General features: G+C 55.0%; 2 protein-coding genes across 2 annotated transcripts in view; both read right to left on the bottom strand.

Annotated features, from left to right (window-relative positions):
* LOC144279334 (alpha-1B-glycoprotein-like) overlaps positions 1-15,971 on the bottom strand; it is a 937,253-nt gene that overhangs the window by 233,024 nt on the left and 688,258 nt on the right. The window lies entirely within an intron of this gene.
* Positions 549-4,921, bottom strand: KDELR1 (KDEL endoplasmic reticulum protein retention receptor 1). Its single transcript, XM_077840487.1, has 5 exons — positions 4,708-4,921; positions 3,596-3,696; positions 2,838-2,996; positions 2,403-2,655; positions 549-1,394 (listed from the first exon to the last, which is right to left on the bottom strand). Exons 1-5 carry the CDS (start codon positions 4,796-4,798, stop codon positions 1,360-1,362), a joined length of 639 nt encoding a protein of 212 aa, XP_077696613.1. The 5' UTR covers positions 4,799-4,921; the 3' UTR covers positions 549-1,359.

The following is a 15,971-nucleotide window of genomic DNA, read 5'->3' as shown; positions in this document are numbered from 1 at the left end:
TCTGACATTGGCCAGTATCAGAGCTTCAGGGTGAACTTACAGCACAGGACAATTTTGGAGAGATGCAGGCCTGTCTTCTCATCCCACGTTCTGGAAGTCAGAGCTTTCAGGTCACCTGAAACATAATGTTGCATCCCTGATCATCTTGGCTAAAAGCCAGTGATGGACCTATCCTCCATGAACTTATAAAATTATTTTTTGAAACCAGTTATACCTTTGGCCATCACAACATCCCATGGTAATGAGTTCTACAGGTTAACTGGGTGTTGTGTGAAACATCAAATCAAAATATTTCGGGTTTGGGGCATTTGTTTTTGGATGAAACAATTCAAAGTTACCTGTGGAAAAAACAGACCCTTTTTCAACAAAAATTCCTTTAATCAAACCCCCACTTTTCCATGAAAAAAAAAAAAAAATGTTCCAATGAAAAACATTCAATGGCACACACAGCAACACCATGTTTAGGACAGGAAGTGATGGGGAGCCCTGTATCCAATCGAAACTGCCAGAGGAACAGAGGGGAGACAAAGAGGTGACCACACACAGGACAGGAAAACAAAGCAGGTTTCTCTTTTATTTTTATTTTTTTTCCAAAAAAAGGCACTAAGTTGATTTAAAAAAAAAAAAAAAAGATTTTTTCCTTTTGTTTATTTAAAGCGAACAAGAAATTAACCATCAATTATGTACAAAACAAAGAGATTTACAGAGTTTAGTGTGTTGCACCCTCTTTGCCAATAAAAAAAAGGAATAAACTGAGAGATTCAATTCCCACCTTGAAATGAAAAAAAAAAATGGATTTTTATCAAAAGGAACCAGAGGCTATTTCAATCCCTGCGGTGTGAAATAACACCCTCACCCTATGCCTTAAAAACAGCACCCCAAAAAACCTGGCCTCCATCCGAGCAAGGCGTTGGCGAAACCACGCCGCAGGCACCAAAGACCTCAGCGAGCCTGTCTGGCTACACAACCGGGGAATCAGCCAAGAGGGAAGAGAGGAGCCCATTTAAAATGTCCCCGGCTGTTTATAAAAATAAGGGAAGAGGGAGAAAAAGATGAGAAGGGGCAGGGCAAATGGAGTTGGGTGTTTTCAAAAGGCAAAAAACTATAAACAGTCAAACCCAGAGATCCGTCTCGACCAGAAAAGGCCTGTCGGCTGTTTCCTCCCAAATCCCCACGGTCTCTTGCTCGAGTGGCTAACAGGTCCAGGTGACAGTAAATACAGGGGAGCTCAGCTCGACTTGTGGCTGGTTCGGTTGGTCAAAAAACAAAAAAAGAGTCAGAAACAGTACGTGTCTGTCATCTGCTTGTGAACAGGCTTCCTCCTAGGGAGCGACGGAAGGCAGCGGGAGCAGGATGCCACTATGCTGGCAAACTCAGCTTCTTCCCCTTTAGAACTGTGGGAGGAAGGATTTCAGCATTTCTTACGCCTTTGGTCTCAAGGCATTTTACACCTTCACTCACCACTGAGAGAGGCAGCCCTTTCTAGGGTGGGATGTGATAGCTGTACCCAAGGGACTTGCTGACCCAGAGGGGAAATGCAGCCACCTGTGGGTCAGGCGCAGCAGCTGCTTGTACAAGGAGCCCTTTCTCAGCACTGAGATGCAGCCACCTCTGGGGTGGGGGCATGCAGCTATTTAGCAGACACAGCCACACTAGAAAAGTATGACAAGCGAGAAGAGACCAAATGCCAAGCCCTGAATTTTAGGCACTCAAACAAGGGCTGATTCGCAGAGGGGCTGAACACACTCAGCTCCCATTGACTCTGGAGCACCTGGTCTCACTGACAAAATCCTGCCTCTTCCCCGGGGTGGATTTTGATGCCTAACTTTAGGCAGCAGAATTCGACAGGGTTGGCTGGCGCGGTGGGCTGACATAGCAGGGGCGACAGGGCCATGGGATAAAATCGCCACTGTGCAGGGATTTGCCCGTCCAACTCCCCCAGTAAAGCCCCACAGAGCCTTTAATGACCACACCGGGTCTGTGTTGCACAGATCTCCCCTGAATTACCAGTGTTAGCCCTAGAAGCACAGGTTCTAGGTTCGGCCCCAGCACCCCACACATGCCAATCCTGGGAGGTGGGTGAGCACAGCTCTGTTTCCAGAAGTGCTAAGTGGGGTATAGCGAGGGGAAGCGACTTGTTTTCTCCCCAGACCACACAGCGTATCAGTGACAGAGCCAAAATAGAAACCAGAACTCCTCACTTCCAGCCGCCCCCCTCTAACCACTAGACCCCACTCCCCTCCAAGTGGAAGGACAGAACCCAGCAGTTCTGGCTCTCAGCCCCCCTGCTCAAACCCATGATACCCCACTACCCTCACAAAGCCGGGGAGAGACCAAAGAGTCCTGCTCCCAGCCCCCCACCTCTGACCACTAGCTCCCTGTCCCTAATCTCCGGCACGCACCTTTTGTGATGTAGAGGTAGAAGAAGTCGCAGTAGAGGATGGTCTGCACTAGCCCAGCCACGATGGCGATCAGGTCAAAAAAGCCCTCCTGCTGGTAGCGCCAGATCCAGTTGAAGAGGTAGAGGGTGCGGTAGATGCCCAGGGCGAAGAGATAGTGGCTGGTGATGGTCTCCGCCTCACCCGTCTTGCTCACCATGAACAGCTGCGGCAGGATGGCCACCGACTCCAGGTAGATGGAGAACGTCCAGAGGATCTTAGGACCCGTGCGGCAACGGGGAAAGAACCGGTTAGAACTCATGCCGGAGTCCACGGGATCCCCCCGCACCAGGCTCTAGGCGGGGAGTCACCCTCCCTCCCTGCCCACCCCCAGAGTAACCAAACCCCGCCTGACCAGCCTGGCGGTGCCCCCGCCGGGGGGCAGGGGGCCACCGTTACCTCCAGCGGGGTGAAGTCATGGTTCACCAGGAAAGCCAGCACAGCCGTGGGCACCACAAGGAACTCCACCCGGAAGGTGTCGTGATTCCCGTCGTAAGTGGCCTTGAACTTGCTGTAGATCAGCCACACCGTGGCGTAGGAGCAGGCGATGTACACAACCTGGAGACAAGAGGCGGCGCTGGGTGGGAGCCCAATCTTCCCCTGCTGGCTATCACGGGCGGCGGAGGAGCAGCCGCGGAGAGGAGCCTGTGATAGGCACTGCACAAACCCAGCACAACCAGGTAGCCCCCGCCCCAAGGTGCAACGACATGGGTTGTATGCCTCTAGTGCGGACAGGGACCCTTCACCCAGCGCTGAGACGTGGCCCTCTGGTGTGGGCGCTGGTTATATGGGGTCGCTTCGCCTGGCACTGGGACGTAGCCCCCTTTGGGCTGGGGCGTGTGGACTGGCTATATGGGGACTCCACACCCAGCGCTGAGACGCAGCTGTGGGGGGTGGTTATACAGGGACCCCCTCACTGAGACATGGCCCGTCTATGGTGGGCACAGGGGCTGGTTTTATGGGGACCCCTCACCCAGCGCGGAGACTGGGGTGACAAAGAGCCAAGCATCGAACTGAAACCCAGGGGAAGGCGGACGGGAGCTGATGAGGGCTGTGGGAGGCAATCGGGGGGCGGGAGGGGGAGGTTCACAGAGGGCCTGGGGGTAGATGGCAGCAGGGGGGCTGGGGAGCCTCCAGGCACGGTGATCAGGCATTACCTTCATGGAGGTGTTGTAGAAGGAGATGAAGTTGGTGATCAGGTCCAGGTAGCGGGTGGTGAACACAACAGCGAAGAGAATCTGGCTCTTCCCAGAGATCCCTGCCGGGGAGGGGGAAGGAGAGACAGGACATGAAGTGGGGGCCAGGGGGCTGTGGGTCAAGAGTTGGGGCACCTGCAGAGCTGGGGGGTGGGGGGAGACCCCAGGGCTGGGCTAGCAGGGGGGCGGCATGTCGGGAGTGAGGAGCACCAGCCGTTCCAGGCCTGCTCTATCCAGGGCCTTTCCCATCTGCCCTGCGCGTGGATCGCTCTGCAGCGCAGGGGAAGCTGCTGACGCCAGCCCGGGGCTGCCCCACACAGACCAGGCCTCTGGCTTCACCCCATCACAGCCCCCTGCAGTGCGTGTGTGTTGGGGCGAGGGGTGCCTGGGGGGGTCCCAACAGAGGGGGGGCAGGAGGGTAATTTGTGGGATCTCTGACCCCCCCCCAGCTTCCATATCATCACCCTCCTCCCCTTCCCCACAAATCACCCTCCCTCCCAAAGCTATTGGGGGTGGAATGACCCAATCACTGGGGCTTTAACTACCACCTTTCCCCAGCCCCCCAACACCCCCCAGAGGAGGGGACATAACCCCTCAAACTTCCCCAAAGGCAGCTCTTCAAGTGGGGAACCCCATTTCCTCCGGTCCCCCAAGTCCTCCGCCCTCCAAAACCCCATGCCATTCAAAAAGGAGCCCCCCAAAACCGAGCCGAGGCTAGTCCCACCCCGCCTCAAAAATACACAAGTAGGAGGGTGCACTGAACCCCGCAAATCAAAGGGCCCATCCCCACTTCATGAGGGGTGTCCGCTTCCCAATATGAAGTTTAATTATCCCCAAATCTCTCCCGCAATTAGTTCTCTAAAAGCCCAGTCACGGAGGGGTGCGCTGGGGGGTCATGCACCCCAATAATTTCCCTTTGTTACATGGGAGGCGGAGAACCACCCTGCTCCGGGCGAGAGGCTGGGCTGAGCCAGCTAGGACCCCTCCAAAGAGAGCCCGGGACAGTTTCCCAGGGGAGACCCGGAGGGGCAGTTTGGGGGCGCAGAGGAGGGATAAAGGGGGGCCCTCCTTACCCGCACAGGACCTCGTCTTCCAGATCTTCATCAGCAGGATGATAATAGCCAGGAGGTGGGAAATGTCCCCCAGGAATCGGAAGATGTTCATGGTGGGGGGCGAGGAGGTTTTTGGGGCGCTGGCTGGCCAGATGGGGGGAGGGGCGCCCCTTACCGTCTGGGAAGGGCCCGGCTGGAGTGTGTGTGGGGCTGAGGAAACAAGGCCCGAGCAGGTCGAGAAGGAGGAGCAAAGAAAATCCCCTCCCCCCGCGGGGCTGGGCTGAGAGATGACAACGTGTCCAGCCCCTCCCGGAGCCGGGGAGAGAACCCAGGAGTCCTACCTCCCTCGCCCCCTCTGTTCTAACCACTAGACCGCCCCCCCTCCTGGAGCTGGGAGGAGAACCCAGGAGTGCCAGCCCCCACCCATCTGTTTCAGGAAACCAAGCTGAATGATTTGAATGCCGCCCCACTGCTCCCCAAATTTGCTGTAATCCAAGTTGCCCCTGTCTTTGCAACAATCCTCCCCCTGCCGGCCCCATAGAGGAGATCCAGAATAAATGGGTCTTTGGGGACGTCCTCCCCCTCCTCTGCTTTCACCTCAGGGACACCCCTCATGCCTGCCCCCCAAATCTCAACCCAGCCAAATACACAGTGATGTCACCTTGACAATCACCTCTAACCCTGATGCCCTAGGACAGCTCTAGGGGGAGCGCTGTGCTGCGGGGCGTGAGGCAGCGTCTCAGCAGGGGGCGCTGTGCTGCGGGGCCTGAGGCAGGGGCTCAGCAGGGGGCGCTGTTCCCATCGTCTATGCTGGCCTCAATGCCCTAAGGCGACGCTAGGAGGCGCTGAGCCTTTGGAGTTGCCACATTTCTGATAAGATGAGCATGTGGGAGTCAGGACGGCTGGGTTCTATCCCAGCTCTGGGAGGGGAGAGGATTCTAATGGTTATAGGTGGGCGGGGTACGGGGCGGGGGACTGGGAGCCAGGACTCCTGGGTTCTCTCTCTGGCTCTGGGAGGAGAGTGGGGGCTGGTGGTTAGAGCAAAGAGGGCTGTGAATTAGCTCTGTGGTTCTCCCATCTTTGGCGGGGGGCAGGGTATAACACCTCCCTCTCTCCCCCAGGTTGCCCCAAGAGAATGGGCTCATGCCATATGAGCATCTAGCCCCCACCCCCAAATAACCCCACAGGTACAGCCCAGCAGGGCTTTGCCCAACCCCTGGGAAAGGAGGGTTGGGCCCAGAGAACATAGCCTGGGGGGAAGGCATTTTGCATCTGTCGGGGGGGGGGGCATAGCTAATGGTGGTGGGGTGATTTGGGGGTCCCCACAGGCTCCAGCTTCGTTGGATGTCCAGCACACAGGCTGGTGCCACCCACAGCCCTCCACACTGTGCCTTGCAGGACAGCTGTGCCACGGGCAGAAGCCGGGTGGAGGAGTGCGAGCTGCTAGGTCACCATGCCCTGCTTATAGCTGATGCAGGGAGCGGCTGGGAGGGATGTGCCAGCCAGTGCCTGCCAGGGCTGGGTAGAGGTGGTGGCGAAATTATGCTAAACCCCTGCTCTACCCACTAGACCCCACTCCCCTTCCAGCCCCCCTGCTCTAACTGTCCACATGCCCTTTCCAGGGACCCTTTGCCCAGCGCTGAGATGTGGCCTCTCTGGGGTGGGGCATGGGGTCTGTTTATACAGAGACCACTTACCCAGGGCTGAGATGCGGCCCCTCTGAGATGGGGTGCAGGGGCTGGTTATATAAGCGCCTCACCCAGGGCTAAGATGTGACCCCTCTGGGGTGGGGCATGGGGACTGGTTATATGGAGAGGCTGGTTATACGGGGACCCCTTACCCAGGGCTGAGATGCAGCCCCTCTGGGGTGGGGCACCGGGGCTGTGTAACAGCCACACCTAATGTTTAGGGCAGGAAGAGAAAGAGAATCCTTCATCAGATGCAGGTTCCAGCGGGGGATTTAGGGAGGGCTACGCTGAGTCCTTCGGGATGTGGCATGGTCCGGGCACTGGGGTCTGCCGAGGGAAAAAGGTCCTGTGGCCCCATCCACGATTCTCAGTTCATGTAGCTGAGCCCCTTCTGGCCAGCAGGGGGCAGCGCCAGCTCAAGAACCGGCCTAGCCAGCCTTGGTGTGCTACCCAGCCAGCTGGCCCTGAGCCCTGGGCAAACTCCAGCCACTGGTGTGTGCAGACACAGAGGGGTCGCTTCTGCCCCATTACATGGGGATGGAACCCCGGCATCCTGCCTCCCAACCCCAGCGTGCGCTGGGGCAGACAGAGCCAGGCAGCAGAATATAGACAGGCCACGGGCCAGGTTTTCCCAGCTCTAGCCACTAAACCCCACTCCCCTCCCAGAGCCAGGATAGAACCCAGGCGTCCTGGCTCCCAGCCCCCCTGCTCTAAGCACTAGGCCCCATCTCCTCCCAGAGCCAGGGATAGAACCCAGGCGTCCTGGCTCCCAGCACTCTCCTCATAAGCCTCGTCTGTCCCCATGGGCTGCCTGGCACCTGCGGGCCCTGGAGGCAGCGCCCTGGGCTGGGGGAGGGGGCAGCGAGAGAGGGGAGGGGTGCAGCTGTTCATTGCCTCTGACTAGAAAAGTGGGGAGGCAGCTGGTGCTGGGGGGGAGCTGGTGTGGGCGGGTGCTATTCCCCTCACGCTGCCAGGGTCGAGCAGCTGGCGCTCCGCACCAGTCATGCTCCCCTGTTTGCTAATGACGGTGGTTAATTGCTTTCCGATCCACATGAGGGGAATGGTAAGCAGGACAGCAAGCTTGCTGGCGGGTGGGGGGGAACCAGGACTCCTGGGATCTCTCCCTGGCTCTGAGAGGGGAGTGGAAGCTAGTGGTTAGAGCAGTGGGAGCTGGGAGCCAGGATTCCTGGGGGCTTGTGAGAGGAAATTCATTGAGGTTTCTAAAAGGCCTCTGGTAGGCACTTAGAAAAGGCTAAAGATAGATTAATAACGCCTTCCAGTTACAGCTTTTATAAAATACAGCTGCCTCTGGGGTGGGGTGCTGGGGCTATTTATACAGGGATCTCTCGCCTGGCGCTGGAACGTGGACACCTCTGGGATGGGGCGCGGGGGCTGGGTATCCGGGGCTCCTTGCCCAGCGCTGAAAAGTGGCCCTGCTGGGGTGGAGTCCTGGGGCCACAGGACCTTTTTCCCTCGGCAGACCCCAGTGCCCGGACCATGTCACATCCCGAAGGACTCAGCGTAGCCCTCCCTAAATACGGGGACCCCTCACCTGGCACTGACATGCAGCCTCTCTGGGGTGGGGCTGTGTAACAGCTCGCAGGAACATCTGGGGCAGGAGATGAAGTTTCCCGTTGAAATGTCAGGGGAATTATGGGATTGGTGCAGGACACCTGGTTTCACAGCACCACGTTTGGAGGGAAAAAGCCAAGGGACGGGAGATTAGCTTGGCACTGCCAGTAATAATACAGGGCCCCCAGGCCTGGGCAAGCAGGGAGGGGCACTGGCAGAGCTGCGTGTGGGCTGAGTTCTCCTCCCCCACCGTTCCTGGCACCTAATGAAGGGGATTTAGGGAGATGATTAAGGGGGCCATGGAACAGCAGGAATGTCAGGGGCCCACAGTGGCTCAGCACCAGCTCCAGGCTGGGTCAGATCAGCCCCCATCCGCCCCCGAAGCATTCCAGCTGCCCTAGGCCCTTTCCCGCTCAATCTCCTTCACCCCAGCCCTCCCAGAGCCAGGAAGAGAACCCAGGCGTCCGGGTTCCCAGCCTCCCCTACTCTAACCACTAGACCCCACTCCCCTACCAGAGTGGGGCGGGGACTGATCGGCTGTCTTCTCACACCCAGCTGGCGCTCTGCCGTTACATTTTCTATCGGCCGTGACTATTTTTTCCTCCTTTCTTCCTCCTTCCCCTTGTTCTCTGCAGAGAGCCCGAGCGTCACGAATGGGGGACGGGGCCTTTGTTCCTGTGAGCCGCCTTGCTCCCCGCTGCTCCAAACCAGCCCCAGTCGCAATCTGCCACGGCTTCCATCGTCGTGCCTGCTCCAGCAGGGCGTGGGGACTGCACCGGACAGCGCCGAAAGAGAAGACAGCTGGACTGAGGTGCTAGGGGGGTGCTGGGCGCTCTCCTCTGCCAGTCATTGCAGACCCCGGTGCTCCAGGGCAGGGCAGGGAGGGTGCTCTGTAGGGGGCGTTCTTCTACCCGGTAGTGCTGAGGGCAGGTATCTCCCCCAGCTTGGTGAATCTTTTTGTCAACACCTATCCCATAGTGATCCCTGGGTTCTGGGGTGAAACCTGGAGCAAATTTACCCCTCTCTGGGCCTGTGAGCTTCTGAGCCTCCCAGTACCACCAAGCCCCCCATAGCACAGCCCCCCCTTTTGGTTCAGGGCTCTTTGGCAGCCAGGGGAGCACCCCCCCCCTTTTCAGCCAGCAGCCTCTAGGTACAGCCCTGACTGCAAGGGGAAGATATCCCAGCCACACACCCCTTAGACTCTAGAGGTCACTCGCCCCTTTACCAACCACTTCCCAGCTGGTCTCTCCTCCACCCTCCTAACTTCCTGGGCCCTGCTTAGCTTGCAGAGACCAGCTGGTATCACAACTCGGGGTGCGTATAGGGGCAAATTGGTGGCTGGCTTCTGGGAGGAGTGGGGGAGGGAGGGGAGTGTGGCATTGTGTATCCCTCACACACACCCCTCTGAGACATACATCCCTTGCACACCCTCCTCTGCAACACACACACACCTCTACTACATACACACACATGCAGACACACCCCTCTGACACATACACCCTCACACATTCCTGGGCTACATACACCCTCACACACCCCAGTGTTACATACACCCTTGCACACACACATACACCCCTCTGAGACATACATCCCTTGCACACACATACTTGCACCCTCCTCTGCTACACACACACACACCTCTGACACATACACCCTCATACACCCCTCTGTGCATACACCCCTTGCACACCCACACACCCCTCTGCTACATACACCCTTTGGACAACCCCTGCCCCTCACCTGCTTACCTTCTCTCATTGCCTTGCTCTGATGGGGGGGCGGGGACGGGACCCCAGACAGCAGGGCTGGGTGGGTTGAGATTTGGGGGAGGCCGGGGGGGGAAAAGGGGTATCTATCTCTTCCCCCATCCACCCCCCCCTTCCTGCTCCAAGCTCTCCCCTCCCACTGGGCTCCATCCCTCTCTCTTCACAGCCCCCTCCCTTTTCACTTCAGGGGTGATCCCTGTCTCCCCACCCCCCCACCCCCCTTCCTCCGGGGGTGGCTGGCTTGGGGCCCCCCCCCCCCTCCGCTTCAGGCAGCCACGGCCCGCAGCGCCCGGCTCCAACCTGCGCCCGCCTGGCTGGGCGGCGATGGGCTGTGAATGTTAATGACCCTGGCGCCGTGTGTGTGTGAGTGTGTGTCCCAGGCGGGGTGTGTGTGTGTGTGCGGGGGGGGGGGTGCGCGCGCCAGCCAGCCGGGGCGGGTGTAGCTCTGCGTTAGAGGAGTCAAACCCCCCGCTCCCCCCCCCTCCCCGGTCCCCACTGCGCGCTCCCCGGGCGCACGGAGAAAGGTGACCCGAGGGGAAGGGGGGAAAAACCAGCCGAGCGGAGTCCGGGCGAGCAGGGAGGAGACACGGGCCGGCGGATCGGCCATTCTGGGAGGAGGAGAGGAGAGGAGGGGGGGGCCCCCTCCGACCCCCCTGCCGGAGAAGCTGGGGCGGCGGGGGAGTGGGCTCCGGGAGCCGAAGCAGACGCGTTTGGCATCGCGCTAACTTCGGATGCAACATGTGTAGCGGCTGCCGGGCGGCGGAGCTGGGGCTGCTGCAACCTTGAGGAGGGACAGACCGGGGGTGGGGGACGATGTCGCCTCTTGGGAGCTTTCCCCGCGGGGGGGCTTAGCCTGGGTTTTCTCCAGGCAGGACAAAAGGGGGAGGGGGCAGGAACCCGCCGCTGCCCGGGTTGCGGAGCCGGTGTCGCTCCGGATTTTGCCCGGCTCCGGCTCTGCTGCAGAGGTTCTGAGCTCCCCGCCCTGCTATGCAACGGAGGTGTCATGAAAAGGTAAGAGGCTTCCCCCTTCCTCCTGGGCTAGGGCTGAGACACCCTCACACCCCCAGACAGACTCCCTGCCAAACACACAAAACCACCCTGACACACACACAGACACCCTGGCGCACACTGACCCTGACACACACACACCTTGACACAAACACAGACACCCTGACCCTGACACACACAGAAACACCCTGATACACACACACAGACACCCTGACACACAGAGGCACACAGATACCCTGACCCTGAGACAGACACAAACACTCTGATACACAGACACATATCTGCACACAGACACCCTGACGCACACTCAGACACACAAATAGACACCCTAGCCCAAACAGACAGACACACACTCAGACACCCTGACACACACACAGAGGTTATTGTGCAGGTGCAATAGGCACAGACGGATTGTGCATTGCTGGGCTGTGTGAGTGCCTTGTGGCTGTGCAGAGATCATTTGGCTGTCAAGCAGCACAGAGAATTTCTCTTTCAATATCTATTTATCCAGCCCCAGACACTCCACCCCATCCACCCCATCTATCAATCCCCAGCCACCCCATCTATCTATCTATCTATCTATCTATCTATCACCACACACCCTATCTATCTATCTATCTATCTATCTATCTATCTATCTATCTATCTATCACCACACACCCTATCTATCTATCTATCTATCTATCTATCTATCTATCTATCTATCTATCTATCACCACACACCCTATCTATCTATCTATCTATCTATCTATCTATCAATCTATCTATCACCACACACCCTATCTATCTATCTATCTATCAATCTATCTATCACCACACACCCTATCTATCTATCTATCTATCTATCTATCTATCTATCTATCTATCACCACACACCCTATCTATCTATCTATCTATCTATCTATCTATCTATCACCACACACCCTATCTATCTATCTATCTATCTATCTATCTATCTATCACCACACACCCTATCTATCTATCTATCTATCTATCTATCTATCTATCACCACACACCCTATCTATCTATCTATCTATCTATCTATCTATCTATCTATCTATCTATCACCACACACCCTATCTATCTATCTATCTATCTATCTATCTATCTATCTATCTATCACCACACACCCTATCTATCTATCTATCTATCTATCTATCTATCTATCTATCACCACACACCCTATCTATCTATCTATCTATCTATCTATCACCACACACCCTATCTATCTATCTATCTATCTATCACCACACACCCTATCTATCTATCTATCTATCTATCTATCTATCACCACACACCCTATCTATCTATCTATCTATCTATCTATCTATCTATCTATCTATCTATCTATCTATCTATCACCACACACCCTATCTAATCTATCTATCTATCTATCTATCTATCTATCACCACACACCCTATCTATCTATCTATCTATCTATCTATCTATCTATCTATCTATCTATCTATCTATCACCACACACCCTATCTATCATCTATCTATCTATCTATCTATCTATCTATCTATCTATCTATCTATCTATCACCACACACCCCTTCTATCTATCTATCTATCTATCTATCTATCTATCTATCTATCTATCACCACACACCCTATCTATCTATCTATCTATCTATCTATCTATCTATCTATCTATCTATCTATCACCACACACCCTATCTATCTATCTATCTATCTATCTATCTATCTATCACCACACACCCTATCTATCTATCTATCTATCTATCTATCTATCTATCTATCTATCTATCACCACACACCCCTTCTATCTATCTATCTATCTATCTATCTATCTATCTATCTATCTATCTATCACCACACACCCCTTCTATCTATCTATCTATCTATCTATCTATCTATCTATCTATCTATCACCACACACCCCTTCTATCTATCTATCTATCTATCTATCTATCTATCTATCTATCTATCACCACACACCCCTTCTATCTATCTATCTATCTATCTATCTATCTATCTATCTATCTATCTATCCCCCCCCCACCCCCAAGCCATACATTTTCTTGCTCCATTTCCCCCCAGCGATGTGACTGTCTTGTCTCCATTCTCTGGGGCTGATCCCTTTTTCTGCCAGGAGCATTTGGCACCCCTGGTGGTGCAGGAATCGGGGCATCCCGGTCACCTTTCCCAAAACTCCTCTCTGAAGGGCAGATGGCCCCCAATGCCGTTACCCCCTACCCCTGAGGCTGGCGCTTTGGGGAGCTAAGATCACAGCATTCCCTCAGTCCCTGCCACCTGTTCCTCGTGAGATGGGCACTATTTTAGTTCTCGTATTTCACCCACCTTCTTCCATACATGACTGGTCCATATACCCCCAATGGTGCCTATATCCTGTCCAGAGCAGAGCTGGAAAGCAGCCCAGCAGGAAGCATAGCGAGCCCATGGTACAGTGCATGGGTGAGGCAGAAAAACAGGGCTTCCTTTGGGTCCAGATGCTGGGCTGTATACACGCTCCAGTCCTTAGAGGCAGTTGTCATGCAAGTAAGCTGCCTCTTGTTTGTAGAAGGTGGAACCTGTCCTTAGGAGATCCTGTGAGGATTTCCAAGATAGATTGGATGAAACTGGTCCATATAACTGGTCTCTACTGTGGGGGGCTTGAACGGTACCATATAAGCAGTCTTTATATTAGAAGGGGTTCCAGCAAGATTAACTTGTCCAAATAAGTGGTCTCTACTATAGGGGAGTGCAGTGAGGGAGAAGTGGTTTCTATGAGCAGTCCATATAACTAGTCTCTATGTGAATGAGGGGCTTTGTGAGGGTGGAGTGGTCTATATATAACTGGTCTCTATACATGGGGGAACTGGAGACATATAACTGGTCTCTATACATGGGGGAACTGTGAAGATGGAGTAGTCTGTATGAGCAGTCCATATAACCAGTATCTATGAGTGATGGGGTCTGTGCAGGTCGAGCAGTCCATATGAGTGGTCCATATAACCAGCCTCTATGCAACGGAGAGGTTTCATGAGGGTGGAGTGGTCTATATAACTGATCTCTATACAAGAGGGGGCTCGATGGGGGTGAAGCAATTCATATAAGTGGTCCGTATAACTAGTCTCTGTGCTAGGGGGGTTTGTGTTGGGTACCTGGCACTGGATAGCCAGTGTGTAGGGAGAAGCATTCTCTGTGTAAGGGCTTGGATGGAGCAGTCTGTATGAGCAGTCTATATAACGAGTCTCTATGCAGAAGTGGACTTTGTGTGGGTGGAATGGTTCATATAACTGGTCTCTATAAAAGGGGTGTGGGGGGGGGTGGAGCATTGTGTATGAACAATCCATATAACCAGTATCTATCTGTGATGGGTGTCTATGGAGGTGGATCAGTCCATGTGAGTGGTCCATTGAACCAATTGCTATGCTAGAGGGGTAAGTGTGGGGCATTTGGCATCGGGTAGGTGGTCTGTACAGATAGGCAGTCTCTATGCAAGGGCTTGGATAGAGCAGTGTGTATGAACAGTCTATATAACCAGTCTCTATGAGACAGGGTCTCTGTGGGTGTGGAGCAGTCCACTGGAGTGGTTCATACAACCAGTCGCTATGAGACAGGGAGCTCTGTGGGGGTGGAGCAATCCATCAGAATGGTCCATTGACCAGTCCCTATGCTAGAGAGGTTTATGTTGGGTCCCTGGCATTGGGTCAGGTAGCCAGTCCATATAGAATGGCAGTCATTACACAAGAGCTTGGGGGCTCAGTGGGGGCAGGGCAGTCCCTATCACTGGTCGCTATAGGAGGGTATACCCGGACAGGGTGCAAGAAGGATATGAGTGGCAGCAGGACAAAATGGGAGTGATTTCTCAGCTGGTCATTTTAATAATCACCACCTGTCTGGAGGTGAAAGGAGAAATGTCTCAGTCCCTTCAGGGAGCTGGCACTCTCCCTGTTCTGCAGTGAGAGAAACTGTGGCACACAGAAGGGAAGAGTCTCACTTGAGGTCACAGAGGGAGCTGGGATTTGAACCCAGGAGTCCTGAAACCCACTTCAACCACTCTACACCCCACTCCCCTCCCAGAATCTCTGCTCCCCTTCCCCTGGGGGCATCTTTCTTTCCGTCACACAGTCTGGAGCAGTTCACAGCCGTGTGTACGCACCTCAGGGCAGACTGTCAAGAAAAAGGGCACAGGCCCCAAACTGGTTGTGAGTGTTATAATTTGATTGTGCCAGCCCCATACCCAGTGTGAACGCCTCAGGCCCTACCACAGCCGTAACACGGAGCCACCAACAGTGCCTCTGGGTGCACCAGTCTGTCTTGCCGCCCAGGTGAGCCTGCCCTTGCAATAGATGGTCCCTTATGCCAAAACTCGCAGCAGTATTCAGGTTACTGCCAGTCCCCAAGGCCCGGTCATTTATCCCAAGTCAATTGCACCCGAGATCTCACACCAACCACGAGGCCTGTAGAAAATCCTGGAATAAACTAACTGAAGATTGATTCACGAGGGGAAAGAAATAGAGAAACCGACAAGGTTAAAGCAGGTGAACACACACACACACACACACACACACACACACAAGGTACAGTTCTAGGCAGGGGTGCTGGAACGGGGGGGCCTGGCCTCGTCACTTTTTATCAGGATGAGCGACAGGGGCGAGGGGGCAGACAGGAGTGAGCAGGGGGCATGGCATTGGGGAGAAGGGGCGGTGCATGGGGCGGGGCCTTAGGGGAAGGGGGCAGGGCCACAGCTCAGGCACCGGTGGCCCGCCCTCCTTTAGGAAGGTTCCTCCGCTCCAGGTGTTCGGGTCCAGGACAGTAGCTGCTCTGATGTGCAAGCTCTGTCTCTCCTTGAGGAATAACCCAAGCCAGTTACCCTGGGGATCCCTTGCTTATGCTTAGAAATATGGCCCTCTCTGAGCAGCACAGCCCCACTGTTTTCTTCTGCTCCGGGATTTTTATTCCCTCCCCCCCGGAGTTCAGCGCTGTGATGGGACGTCCCTGCTTCGTGGGCGTTGGGGGCTCCCTCACCAAAGTCTTTTGTCCCCCCCCCACAACGGTTTGTCTGGCGTCTGCTGGCCTTCTTGTGCTGGGCAGGAGCCGACGCCTCATGGGGTGGACTGGGATTTCTCTCCTGACTTGGGGGGGGGGGTGTCCCAGTTTCAGAGCAAACAGGTTTAGAGTTACAGAACAAATATTTTAAGGTGGAACACAGGTGTGATAAGTGAGATTAAGGCCGGCAGCAATTTACAAGCATTTCGTAGGAAATCTGTCTCCTGTTT

Source organism: Eretmochelys imbricata, chromosome 23, assembly GCF_965152235.1.
Source record: "Eretmochelys imbricata isolate rEreImb1 chromosome 23, rEreImb1.hap1, whole genome shotgun sequence".
In the NCBI taxonomy this organism is placed as follows: domain Eukaryota; kingdom Metazoa; phylum Chordata; order Testudines; family Cheloniidae; genus Eretmochelys; species Eretmochelys imbricata.
This window is presented reverse-complemented; position numbering and strand designations above follow the sequence as displayed.

What these genes read in the sequence shown, in the direction of transcription:
- KDELR1 (XM_077840487.1), bottom strand. Translation starts at nt 4,798, where the DNA reads ATGAACATCTTCCGATTCCTGGGGGACATTTCCCACCTCCTGGCTATT. An exon ending in GAAGACGAGGTCCTGTGCGG is followed by an intron (nt 3,697 to 4,707) that starts GTAAGGAGGGCC and finishes CCTCCCCGGCAG; the next exon opens with GGATCTCTGGGAAGAGCCAG. An exon ending in CTACCTCTACATCACAAAAG is followed by an intron (nt 1,395 to 2,402) that starts GTGCGTGCCGGA and finishes TTCCTCCCACAG; the next exon opens with TTCTAAAGGGGAAGAAGCTG.